A 12,967-nucleotide genomic window follows, 5' to 3' on the forward strand; every position below is an offset into this window, starting at 1 on the left:
GATAACGGAAGTTGATTAATGCTTTCTATCGCTCACAGCTTACAGCGACTGCATTGAAGTAGACTGGAATATCTCTCTAGGCAGCGCAGGATGGGCGAGCTGCCCACTGGGAAAGTACCTCAGAGGAGTTTCGAGGGCGCATATCACCAATCCCGACGGTATCGACAATATCAAAGCAGGGAAATGTTGCACTCCACCTCATGAGTTTCTTGACCAGGATACTGAGTGTAAAACAGTAAACTGGAAAACGCAATTAAGCAAGTATGTGTAGGTGTAGATTTTAGGGTTGACTCTCTTGCACAACAGAGCGAGACACTTGCAGATGTAGGCAAGGTGTTAATCTCTTCTCCTTTCGTCTCATTGCACCTTAAACTTTCTCAATCGTAGCTGTGGCAAATCACTGAGTGCTCTACGCCGGTAAAACAGCCTAATTTGCTCAAGAATTTCATGTTGTCAATCCCTCGGCCCTCTTGAGGATGACAATATGAGAAAGATGAAATGTTGGAAAGAGAAAACAAAAAACTCTGAATTTGATCTCTGTTATCTTACTTCCTTTGCCCTTTCTCAGATCTTCCTTGTGCAGTTCACGAGTAACTTGAAATCATTATTGATATCATCTCGAATGTTTCCTTTTCGTCGTCAAAGTGGGCACAATGTCACAGTCATCCTACCTGCCGCCGTTAGTTTTATCCGTTCATCCTAAATTGAATGATCATGATTACAGAAATAACCACGAAAGGGAGACTTTCCTTAGAGTGCCGAAAGTAACCGTGGATTGTGCCCTACTGTGCCCTATTTTTGGTCTGGAAAACCCATAACATGCAGTGCTAAACTCGTACCCTGATCACTCGAGTTTCCTCGCATTAATTTTTACAGTTTGCCACTATTTTATGCGTATCGTTTTCTCTATTATCCATTCATGACCGAGGTGATAAAAATACCTCGTTTCCTTAAACTTAGAAATAGATTTATCATGAAGCGTTGAAAATTGGCGGTCTCGGGGAGCTTTCAGTGGCGACATGACGATGAAAAATCTCAGGCTAACGCCCAAGGAGGAAATGATTACGAATATTTAATTCTCATAATTTTTTTGTTTGTAATCCAGAAATCACAAGTGGGCTTCCTGTCCTGAAGGCTATTTTCTACGGGGATTTTATTATTCAAATAAAACTTTGTTAAACAACATCGAGCAAGCTTGGTGTTGCAGGCCAAAGAACTACATAAGCGGGACCAAAGAATGCTACCTTCAAGATGTGGGGATAAAACTTGATAAAGAGGGCTGGAGCACGTGTGGAGACTGGTACCATATGGCTGGCGTGTACAGAGGAGGGTGTAATTTTTTACACTGCATTGAGACACTGACCTGCTGCAAAATTATGGCGCAAGGTGTTTGTTATCGTTAATTTACGAAGTAAAGTTAGGATTCTACACAATACCAGACGAACAGACCAAACAATCACATGGTTTCTGTTGGGTTTGACTAAAAAGTACCTAACTATAAATTTTTTCCTATTTTGCAGATAGGGTTGTCCTAGGTCACTGGCTTCTAGGCGGTCAAGATGGGAATGTGAGGTATTTCAAGACTTTTCTTAATTTGAATATTACCCCATGCGGATGTAACAGTAACATACCTGACTAAACAATGGAAAACTGTATGATTTCATTCTTCATAGGCTGCCATATTTATAACAGTGTGGTAAGTTAGGTACTTGAGAGAGGTATTTCTTTTCATAATTTAAGACCGTCCTTCGATTTCAAAGGGATTGTATAAATAACACGCTTTTTCGCTTCAATTACAGTTTATCTGGTTCACCTTCTTTCACCGAGGGTCGATGTTCCAGCAGTAAAGCTATTACTTTTAACAAAACGAGTTCCTATGCCAGCGTACCTTTGATAAATCTTGGAGGCCGGAGTTTTACTATTGCCTGTTGGATTAAACAAACGAAAAGCGTTCTTGATAAGACTGCAGCAATATACGGTGACTGGCGTCATCCATGGAATTTTCTGCTAAGTCTTAAAAATCGACAGATCATCTTCAGTCGCCACAGAAAAGAAGAAAATGAATGGTGGTCTGCAGGAAGTGCTGATGTTTCTTTCGACGCTTGGACCCATGTTGTTGTTATATGGAATCATGAAAATACCGCTGTGTCGATATTAGCTAATGGGTCAGAAGTGGGCGCGAACTCATTTACCACAGGTGATAGGTTTTACAAGCCAACAGGAAATTGGTACCAGATCGGTGATGACGGACACTGGGATAATCACCAATTCTATGGATCAGTGATGGATCTTTATGTGTTTGGCTCGGCACTGTCACTGGAACAAGTCAGTAAACTGAGAGGTGAGTTCCACTGATTAAGAAAATAAAACCGGCTGTTCATCAGTAAGGATAGTAAAATTGAGTAGTGATGAATAACACCGTCCATATTGTCCTCCTCCCTCCCCCCTCCCTCCCCGCCCCGTACCTGCATCCCTTGAGCTTGTTGCAGAACTTGGATATGTATTAATCAATCGCCAAATGATTGTTTAGGAGTTCCGCTTATCGTCAACAAGACCAAGAGTGTATCAGGGGGGGACGTCCTTGTGGTGTGGGAACCTCCCTTTGAAGGAGCATGTCCAGTTGTCAAATACAAAGTGTATTACAGAGAGGTTATGTCATCAGCAAGACAACAAAGCAGCTGGCACTCGATAGAGTTGAACGGAAGTCACACAAGATGCACGCTTCATTTGAGTTGCAGAAAAGAATATGATGTGTCTGTTACGTCAATCAGTGAATCAGGGGAGAGTCCATTCAATGACAGCAAAGTTTGGAATTTTCAAACCACTGGAGGTAATAACCCTAACAAAGTGAAACTTAAAGTAGCTAATACCACTGTAGTTGTAAAACTGTATTAGGAAATGTACCGTAAAGAAAAGGACTACTGAAAACGAGTGACTAAGATTTTTAAATCTTTTAAAAGATTCTTATTAAGTAAAAGGGCTTTGACTGGATTGAATAACATTTCCACACACAGAAAAAATACTCTCATTTCAAGCGGTTTCGAAAGCGCGAGAGAATAAATGTTTTATTTTTAATGAACACTCTTCGATTATCTATCCATTAACCAATTGTAAGTGTGTAACACTTTTATGTCTCAAAGAACTGTCTTGCCAGTATTCCCTGAAAAGGTCACGAAAACTATTTCATGATTTTTTGCAGACATTCCTTTACCTCCCATTATAACCACTACAAAACAAGAAATATTGAGTAACAACGTCACCGTCTCCTGGAGTCCTCCAACAGGTAGTGGGTGTCCGCTGACCATGTACTCACTACACTTACGACTGATTCAACCGCGAGGATTAGGGGAGTTCTGGTACCAAGTCAACGTTACTAATGTTACCAAGACTAGCCATACAGTATCGTTAGAATATGACAAGCAGTACACAATTGAAGTGTCGGCGTGGAATGACCTGGGACAGAGTGAGAGGTCGAGGCCATGGTTGATAACAACAGTATCATCAGGTACTTATGAACTTCTTTTCTCTTTCGTTTTCTTTATATTTCTTGTGTCTTGTATCAAACTTGAACCGGTAAAGAGAAATGGAAATACACACTGGGGACTTGCAACAAAGTCTGTGATAAAGACATCATTTGCCCAAGAGACGTTAGAGGTATTTTTTCTTGGGGCTGAACAGAGTTTTTTTCCCGACGAGTTCGAGAAAAACTAATTAGTCATGTTATCTAATCGCTCCAGTAGAGCAGTAGCAGAGACTGATGTTTCAAAAACCTGACCGGACATCATCATCCGTGATAATCAAATGAGGATTATTTGTCGGTCGAATGCCATATAAATGTGTTTTATAACAATAATGAAGCTTATTAGCGACAATAAGATTGTCTTCATGAAACATTACAGACGAAAATTCTAAGAATGTAGCACAATTAAAGGAAGATAGGAAATGTCCAGCAAAAACAGAGAGAATCAGTATTTCTGAATGAATAAAGGGATCATATAAATTAATGATAACTTTCTTTTTGTTTGTAGGTTTAGTTGATAGGACTAATGAAAAACCAACGGTAAAGTCTCCAGTCTCAGGCAGTAGTAAACTCCTTTCAACACCCCAGCTTGCTGGTTTATTAGTGGGTGTTTGTGCCCTTCTATTTGTGGTTTTTATCGCAATAATCTACATTAGAGGTGCAGCGAGAAAAAGCAAGAACCATGCTTCTGCCCTAAGGCCCAGGAGGTAACACTTGTACTTAAAACACTTGTCCTTAAAAAGTGTCGTTTTTCAAACTTGTTTACTTCTTTTGATTTAAAATCATATATTAAAGGATATATATAGCTATTAGCAATTCAAGCTAAGAAGAGGAAAAAGTTTTTCTTTACCATTTATTCGCGCTGATTTTGATACAACTTGTTTAACGGCGCGCTCTGATTCTGATCGATTAGATTAAAACAATCGAAACTGAAATACGTTGCTGAGGTGAGCTTGTCCAAATAGATGTAGCAAAGAGTATTTTTGGGTACTGATAATTTTCCCGCGAGGTTCCGTGGCAGTTGAGCGCGGGATATATACTCTTTTACCACTAATACCTGCTTACACTTCAGATCAAAGTCCACCATTTTTACCCTCCAAAACTGGGAAGTTCTTCCGGAGCAGGTTGTATTCGGGAAAGAGATTGGTCGCGGGGCATTTGGTAAAGTACTAAAAGGCACCTTCAGAGAATCACCTGGAATGGAGGTGTTCATCAACCCTAGAAATGAGACAGTTTACTTCAAACCGGAAGAAACAGTGGCCATTAAACTCCTGGGAGGTAAGTTTTCCGGGCATTAACAAAGATATTAGAGTGTATAAAACTGAGTTAATCGACCTGTAAATCGCTAAGCAGTGAGATTCTGCCTTCAAAACCAACCTTCTTTCGCTTTTATTTTGGAAACGGAACATTTTCCAATAGGCTACTAACGCAATTATCTTAATTAGATGCAAATTGAAATCACACTGAGGTTCTCAAGGAAATCTCTCTAGTCACTACTCTCTTAAAATCTTGAGAGAAATATTTAATTGCTGTTATTCGCCGCGCACACCTGGCCTGAACCTAAAAAAAAAAACACTCACCTCATTTGAACTGATTCGATTCTCTCCTAGACAACACAGGCGACGAGGCGCGCAACCAATTTTTGGAAGAAATTGAACTTATGAAAGCAATCGGTACACATCCGAATGTTGTTCGAATGCTGGGATGCTGGGTACATTCAGATCCTATCTTTCTCCTATTGGAATATGTTCCTTACGGGGATTTGTTGCACTGGCTCAGAAGTAAGAGAATACTGGTAAGTCAGGTTTGGAATACTTTTCGAGAGGACTTGTTTTTAGTGTTTTAACCCTTTTACTCACATGATCTATTTAGTAATTCTCCTTAATCTCTGCCATACAATTCTTACGATGCTAGATCAAAGAATTTGGCATTTGATCCACTAATAATCCCCTAATTGATATTTTTCTTTCTTCTCATCACTCGTCTGCTTGATATTGCATTGATATTGTAAGGAGAAATTCTTTCTTGGTCACCCATGGAAGTGAAAGGGTTATATCAATTTTTGTCCTTCGTTTGTCATCATGGATGGATATGAACTTTACTGCCTCGATTTTATCAAAGCTGTCAGGTTACCAAAGCATCAGCAAACTACACTGAAACGCGCTTAATCCTGGCTCACCGAATCGTAATTACAGTTTTAGCAACATCTCTGTAGGCTCAAAGTTCCTTGAATGAACGCGGTTTAAAAGCCACAATAGAACTTTGATTTTAAATGTAGTAAAAATATAGTATTTGTAGCCCCTACCTGCTTTGGGACAAGGAACACCAGTACTATAACGTAACGGTGTTCTTTTCTTTTCCCGTCACTTATTACACAGAAAAGCTATCAAAAGCATCATGATAAATTCAACAAGCCTCTGCAACTTGATATAAATGTGGTGCAAATTAGCGGCAAAGATGGGTCCAGGGCTTTGTTATTAAAGAACGAAGAAGGAAGTGATGAGGATCTAAACACCAAAGGTATCCCCAAAGCGGTTTCGACCTCAGTTTCTCTAAGTGCCTTGAGCATTGAAAGTGCCTCAAAGGAAAAGAAACACGTTATAGATAAAGCACAAACTGACGTGAGAGACAGGGTAGAGAATCAGTACGAAAAAGGTCCCATGCAAGCCTCTCAAGATTGTCAAAATAATATGGAACAGGACGAAGACTTCACAGCTAAAGATCTTCTTGGCTTTGCGTGGCAAGTAGCGCGCGGAATGGTATGTCAAGTGTTTTCGCTAGGTTTCCTTGGTGAAGGCCTTATTTTCGTCAACCCCGTAAATGATATGTCTTTATGTCTTTTGATGTGGGGTGGGGGGTGGGGAGGAAGCTGAGAATGCTCAGTGCAGTAGTTACAACGCTGGTCGAGTCAGTTATCCCACAGATGTTTGAGCTACTGGACAAGAATGGCTTGAACACCTAGGACACGATTACCATTATATTAGAGTGCAATATCCCCACTTCGCCTCATGCTTTATGGTCGTACATTTAAAGACAGACCTTATGAACAAAGTCAGCTTCACGTGTATAAATGCGTAGCCTTAATGTGTATAAAAAAACTGAGTCTTTCTCTGTTTACGGTTTTTTTTGCAACTACAGACATTCTTATCAAGTAAAGGATTTGTTCATCGTGATTTGGCAGCTCGTAATATTCTTCTTGGTGAAAATAAAGCGGTGAAAATTTCTGATTTTGGACTCATGAGGCAAACCCATGAAAACGTTTACACACTGAAGAAAGGGAAAAAGATACCGGTAAAATGGATGGCGCCGGAAGCACTTTACAACAGTGAATATACAACCAAAAGTGATGTGTAAGTGTCTTGACGCCTGTTAGAGGACTGGTCAGTAACCTGGGGTGGTTGTGGTTAAAATTTCATTTTCTCCCTATAGACCTCTATAATATTCTTATGATGCCTACCTCATTGGCAGTCACTGTTCCATAGTCCCCCATTTATAATCTGTTGGCGACGACTGATTCCGCCTCCATTCTCACTGAAAACTATGTGATCCCCAAAACATCCCCCCCTCCACCTCGTAATCAATAATGGTTGGTTCCTGCTCGAATTCAATAAAGATGCTACATGTATCAAGGTACACTTTATCATGAAATTGCATTGATTCCAAAATAACATCAGTTAAATAGTGAAAGAAAGCAGTCACGGATTACTAGCGACACACAATTGATAGTTGCTCAACATGTATATCGCCACTTGTATCGATCATGTTGTCAAAATATCATGTCTGTATGACCTCATGTTACCATGTTACCGTCGCCTGTTTACCATGCCACGAAGTAGGTCTGTACTGTTCATTTGCTGTTACGTTTAAGTTTTCTGACGAACATTATTTTTTCAGATGGTCTTTTGGAATTCTCCTCTGGGAGCTTTCTACGATGGGTAAGGACACGTCTAAAGAATGTGATGCACAATGCCTAATGCGGTTTTCACTGTTGTTTTGGTTTTTCTACCTCTAACTTCTCAATAAAGATTTGAGTAATTCTCTCCTTTGACATTACATTACTTTGCGAACAACATAGCTTTTTCTTATTTAGGAGGAAATCCTTACCCAGGAGTCAATAACAAAGAGTTGTACAATCTTCTCAAGACTGGATATCGAATGGAAAAACCCGACACCTGTTCTGATACATTGTAAGTTGCGACCAGCAATATTTCCTTATTGAATTTAACGTCGTTTTGCAATCGATACCTTGAGTTTGTGAACTGTTCGTGCACTTGCTTTGCAAGTAACAAGTACGATATATTTGTCTTGAGTGTTCTTGAATGTAACTTCATTGATGAGATATCACTTGAGATAGATACATAAAAATACTCCAATGAAAATCCGTTAGGAGGCCGAAATACCTGACATGTCTACAATTAAACGGGGATCCACCCTTGAGATATACCCACTCATTTATAGCATTCCTTTCTCAGATACCATCTAATGTTAGATTTTTGGAGAGAGGAACCCAGTGAGAGACCGACTTTTGAAAACTCCACGAGGTTATTGGAGGAAATGATGCAAGAGGACACTCCCTATTTGGATTTTGAGTCACTTGATGAATCAAAGGAGTATTACTGCAAAATAGAAAAGCTTTCTGATGATGAAGTTACCGCTTAAATCTGGAATGACCTCTTAAGGAGAATAGAGACAACCTCAGCTGTACAAATCAGCATCAATGTGTGCAAGCTGGAAACAACAAAGCGATGGCTTTAGCGGCGAACGAATAACCACTTTTCATTGTAGTTAAGAGAAATATGATATTCACGGTCAACGTTTTTGACCACGAACGCTTATAATTCGGCTAATTCTTAACCCCATTGGGACACTCACAGTAGCTGAAGGGGTTTACCCTTGTCAGAGAAGACGCAGAGAGAGAGTGTTTTAAATTATCTAAAACAAAATTGCTCTGTCCTTATGTGTACTCATTAATTTAAATATAATTTTTCCTGCACATACTATTTGAGAGTGGCATTCTCTGTACAGAACAATTGATGGTAATGCAAGCTCTTATTGTAAAAAAAAAGCTGGGCTTTTTGTAGAGGGACAGACGACGCTTTCTTATGATTCACCGAGGGTTTATCTCTCGATTGCGCATGAGTCTCTAGGGTAATTATTTTTACATAATTTCAGCTTTGTTAAAGCTTTTTTTCTTAGCTGTATTTTCCCACCGACATATGAAGCAAGGACATGAGTTAGACCAAAACTGCGAAACTATTGAGACCAAAAGAGAACGGGAAGCTGGTCTGGGATTCTGAAAAAAACATAATCCAGACGGGGCCGTAAATAAAGAACGAAAACCTCAAACTTGTCCAACAGGCACTTAACCCATGGTAGTGCGTGCTGCTTAATTGGGGACCTTAATTGGGTAAACAAAGCTTAGGTCACGGTACTGGCCGGCCTGGCTCCGTGCGCCTTAGCCAGAGTTCAGGTTCCGCTGACGCGCGAAAAGGAGATTAAAAGTGAATGTAAATTACATCCTCCACAGTACAGTATATGTGAGACCCCTGATAATAAAAAAATAACTAGGCTCCTTGTACTGTTGCACCCAGAATCTCCAGGGCCAAACCGAAACAGAAAGTTTGTGTTCGGTTATATAATTGTGATAGTTTGGTCTGCTCGTCCGGTGTGTGTAGTCCAGAGAAGGAATGTCGTGGTCATTTTGCTACCGGGTTCAAACCGTTTACGGCTATAAAATTTACCTGACTCGTGTAAGGATCAGCGGTTACCCTTACCATGAATGAGATTTATTTTCAACGTTTAAAACCTAAACATTTTTACTAATAACTGCTCCGTTCCCTTAATTCTCTGACGAGTAGTGATCCAGCGAGTAGCATTCCAAAGTTCTATAGACAATGGACCAGCACTGAGGGGTGGCTACAAAAACAATAAATAATTTTTTTACAATGGTTTCGCCCGTGTTTTTCTCTCGGAGGCCTCTAGAAGGGGTGAAGAAGAGGGAAGGGGGACTATAAAAGATATGCACAGGGAACCATAGTTGAAACACTTTATAACTAATGGAAGTGAGATGATTACATATCTACGTACCCCGGTTTACACTGTGGATCATCGGCACCAAAATCTGTCGAGAAAAAAATATACCGGCTCAATTAATGCACACCACAGCCACTTGGTTAGTGAAGAGCAAAAAGATGCATTATAGTGAATACCTGATACCGAAGTATAGAAAGTTTGCAAATAGTACTTTGCCTAAGTAGGAGAGTCTATTTAGAGGCATTGTACCTCTGATTGGTTTACAGGCTCTCTTTTTTCTTTTATGGTCCTGAGTGTGGTGCCGCATCAGAGAAAGTTTACAGATGTTTACATAGGAATTATATGGAGATCAATGTCTGATTTCAGTTGAAACTACCAAAGCTTTCGGCTGGGAACAATTTTACGTGAATTGATATTAGGAATCGATGGCAGATGAATATTTACATACCCTGGTGGACAATTTTCTTCACGAGTTTCTTCATCCTTAACCAACTCACTTCTGCGGCACCAATATCTGTAGGACCAAAAATAAACAGTTAATAGATACCCAGAAATCGTGTGGACACCAAAAAAGCTCCAATGAAACGAATAAAATCCAAATTTCGAAACGTTGTTGTATCTTCCTTCTAAAGAGAAGGAAATATAACGAGAAGCAATGTTTTGGCAATTGCTTAATGACCCGGTAAACACTCATGATCACTTAGTGGGAAGGAATTTTTTTTGTCCATGACCATGACAAAAAAGCGGCGCTGAAATGAATACTTAAGGTGAGCTTGGAAAATAATCAAAAGTGTTTCGCTGGGAATACTTTCACGTTAACTGATATAAGGAATCGACACGAAATGATTATTTGACACCCTGGTGGGCAATTTTCTGGTTGCGCTTCTTCATCTCTGACTGGCTCACTTCTTCGGCAATTCAAGTAACCGCAGGACGGGAAATACACATTCATTTTATGTAGAGGAAACTTGTAAACGAATTCCGTGGGAGAATTTATATATCTGGCAGTACTCAGATTTTGCCTCCATTTGAAACTGCTAACGAGACATATCACGAGAGAAACCAAAAATATCTTTCGGAACAACTAAGAATCTATAGATAAATATCTACTTACCCTGATGGGCAATTTTCCGGTTGAGTTTCTTCATTCCTTGGTATCTCACTTCTTCGGCACCAAAAGCTACAAGGAAGGAATTAAACAGTGTTTTCTTAGAAAGGAGTCGTGTGAATAGACAATGTAGCTGTACCGTCCTGATTAAGTTTGAAAAGTTCTCAGAGTTATTTTTCCCCGGGAAAAAGAAGTTAAGAAAAAAGGGAAACAAGGATTGGACGATTTTGTGGACCTATCATAACGATAATGAGAAAACACACAGGGCTTGCACTGTAAGTATCTCGGAGAGCTCCTTATAAATCCTTACAATAAAATTATAAGGAATTGTATGGAGCTTTTTTAACATTAGTCGTGGCGCGGCGGGTGTTGTTACGTATGATCCTCGCAAGCATCATACGTGACAACACCCGCCACGCCACAACTAACGCTAAAAAAGCTCCATACAATTCCTTATAATTTTATTATAAGGAATTGTATGAAGCTCTCCGGGATACTTACAGTGCAAACCCTGTGTGTCTTCTCATGGAGTTGAACCCACGTGCCTTACTTTTGCCTTTCTAACCGTGCAATGCAAGGAAGCCTTTTACCAGGATTCGACCTTGTAGTCCTTGATCATATGCGGTAAAGACTTGCACACAGATGGTATTTTGCCAAAGTAGGGGGGTCTATTTAAAGGCATTGTACCACCAACTGGTTCACAGGCTCTCCCTGTTCTTGATTAGCTATGGATGTGGTGCTGTTTTTCATCTCACGCGAGCGAGTGAGATCTTTTTTCGTCGACAGCATCGAAGAGAGTTTACTGGTATTTTACATAGGAGTTATACGGAGATCAGTGGTTGATTTCAGTACAAACCACTAAAGAGAGAACAATTTTACGTTAATTGATTTCAGGATTGGTTGGCAGATGAATATTTACATACCCTGGTGGACAATTTTCTTCATGAGTTTCTTCATCCCTAACCAACTCACTTCTTCGACACCAAAATCTGTAGAACGAAAAATAAACAGTTAATCGAAACCCAAAGATCGTGTGGAGACCGAGAAAGCTCCAATGAAACGAATAAAATCACATTTTGAAACGTTATTCATAGTATAGTTTCTCTGAAGAGAAGGATACAGAGTATATTATCTCCTTTCCAGTGAAAGAGTCAATCGACATATTTGCTATGAACATTGACAACAAACTTCAGTTTGATAAACACGTATCTTCGATATGCAAAAAGATCAATAATCAGTTAAATGTCATGATAAGACTTAGAAAACTGATCTCTAAAGCCACTTCGGTCAAATTGTAGAAGGCCTTCATCTTACCGCACTTTCAGTATCATTCATCCGTATGGCATTTCTGTAGCGTACGAAACACCAAGAAACTAGATGCTCTTAATAAAAGAAGACTTAGGTTCATTGTAAATGATGTTGAATCTACCTATAACACTTTATTGAACAAAGTCAACCGTGTTTCTTTATATAACAGACGTATACACAATATGTTAATTTTAATTTACAAAAGTTTATTTCTAAGTATCCTATCTACATGAGATAATTAATGTAATTTTAGAACATATTGCAATTGAACTCATATTGTATTTTTAAATATTCAGTAAATCTATTTATTTCATTTTAGCTGGTTAATTATAAATATTACACAGGATTGTATTTTATAATGTCATTGTATATTATGTTGATTTCTTTTGTTATTTGTTATTTTTCTCTCGGAAAAATTAGTTTTTATAAGCTACTCTTAAATTCGAGAAAACATAAAGTTTATGTAAGTAGGTATGTATGTATGTATGTATGCAAAGCAATTTTTTGGCAATTGCTTAACAACCCGGAAAACACTCATGATCACTTAGTATGGAAGAATTCTTTCTGTCCTTGACCATGACAAAAAGGTGGCACTGGAATGAATACTTTAAGGTTAACTTTTCAAAATTGTTTCGCTGGTAATAATTTCACGTTAACTGATTCAAGGAATTGACACGAGACGATTATTTAACATAGCCCGGAGGACAATTTTCTGGTTGCGTTTCTTCATCCCTGACTGGCTCACTTCTTCAGCAATATTCCAGTACATTCAGGACGGGAATTACATAGTCATTTGATGTACGGGAATCTTGTCAACGAAAACCGTTGGAGAAAGTTTACACATGGCAGTCATCAGGATTAATTATATCAATGATAAGCGTTTGCTTGAAGTCGTTCCACCGAGGAGGTCCATCATCTTATTCGTGATCTTGATTTGCGTTTTCTTAAGAACGCGCTAATATCGTACATGCGATTTAACAACGTTAGTTCTCTTCGCT

At 39.2% G+C, this 12,967-nt stretch overlaps 2 protein-coding genes across 6 annotated transcripts in view; one reads left to right on the forward strand and one right to left on the reverse strand.

Moving 5' to 3' along the window:
* Window positions 1–9,037, forward strand: part of LOC111322889 (uncharacterized) — a 41,982-nt gene extending 32,945 nt beyond the window's left edge. For both annotated transcript variants that reach the window (XM_088759208.1, XM_088759209.1), the window contains exons 3-16: window positions 39–261; window positions 1,106–1,386; window positions 1,521–1,572; window positions 1,800–2,341; window positions 2,531–2,830; window positions 3,200–3,505; window positions 4,029–4,227; window positions 4,593–4,798; window positions 5,131–5,315; window positions 5,899–6,279; window positions 6,659–6,870; window positions 7,415–7,455; window positions 7,611–7,707; window positions 7,993–9,037. In XM_088759208.1, the coding sequence (XP_088615334.1) occupies window positions 39–261; window positions 1,106–1,386; window positions 1,521–1,572; window positions 1,800–2,341; window positions 2,531–2,830; window positions 3,200–3,505; window positions 4,029–4,227; window positions 4,593–4,798; window positions 5,131–5,315; window positions 5,899–6,279; window positions 6,659–6,870; window positions 7,415–7,455; window positions 7,611–7,707; window positions 7,993–8,179 (3,212 nt within the window). In that variant the 3' untranslated portion in view covers window positions 8,180–9,037. The remainder of the gene's footprint in view (window positions 1–38; window positions 262–1,105; window positions 1,387–1,520; window positions 1,573–1,799; window positions 2,342–2,530; window positions 2,831–3,199; window positions 3,506–4,028; window positions 4,228–4,592; window positions 4,799–5,130; window positions 5,316–5,898; window positions 6,280–6,658; window positions 6,871–7,414; window positions 7,456–7,610; window positions 7,708–7,992) is intronic.
* Window positions 9,038–9,284: 247 nt separating this feature from the next.
* Window positions 9,285–12,967, reverse strand: part of LOC148733470 (uncharacterized) — a 40,531-nt gene continuing 36,848 nt past the window's right edge. For all 4 annotated transcript variants that reach the window (XM_088759216.1, XM_088759217.1, XM_088759215.1 and 1 more), the window contains exons 4-8: window positions 11,585–11,650; window positions 10,668–10,733; window positions 10,002–10,067; window positions 9,608–9,641; window positions 9,285–9,436 (exon numbers count right to left, since the gene is read on the reverse strand). In XM_088759216.1, coding sequence (XP_088615342.1) covers window positions 9,626–9,641; window positions 10,002–10,067; window positions 10,668–10,733; window positions 11,585–11,650 — 214 coding nt within the window. In that variant the 3' untranslated portion in view covers window positions 9,285–9,436; window positions 9,608–9,625. The remainder of the gene's footprint in view (window positions 9,437–9,607; window positions 9,642–10,001; window positions 10,068–10,667; window positions 10,734–11,584; window positions 11,651–12,967) is intronic.

The sequence above is a fragment of the Stylophora pistillata genome, chromosome 4, assembly GCF_964205215.1.
Source record: "Stylophora pistillata chromosome 4, jaStyPist1.2, whole genome shotgun sequence".
NCBI lineage: Eukaryota > Metazoa > Cnidaria > Anthozoa > Scleractinia > Pocilloporidae > Stylophora > Stylophora pistillata.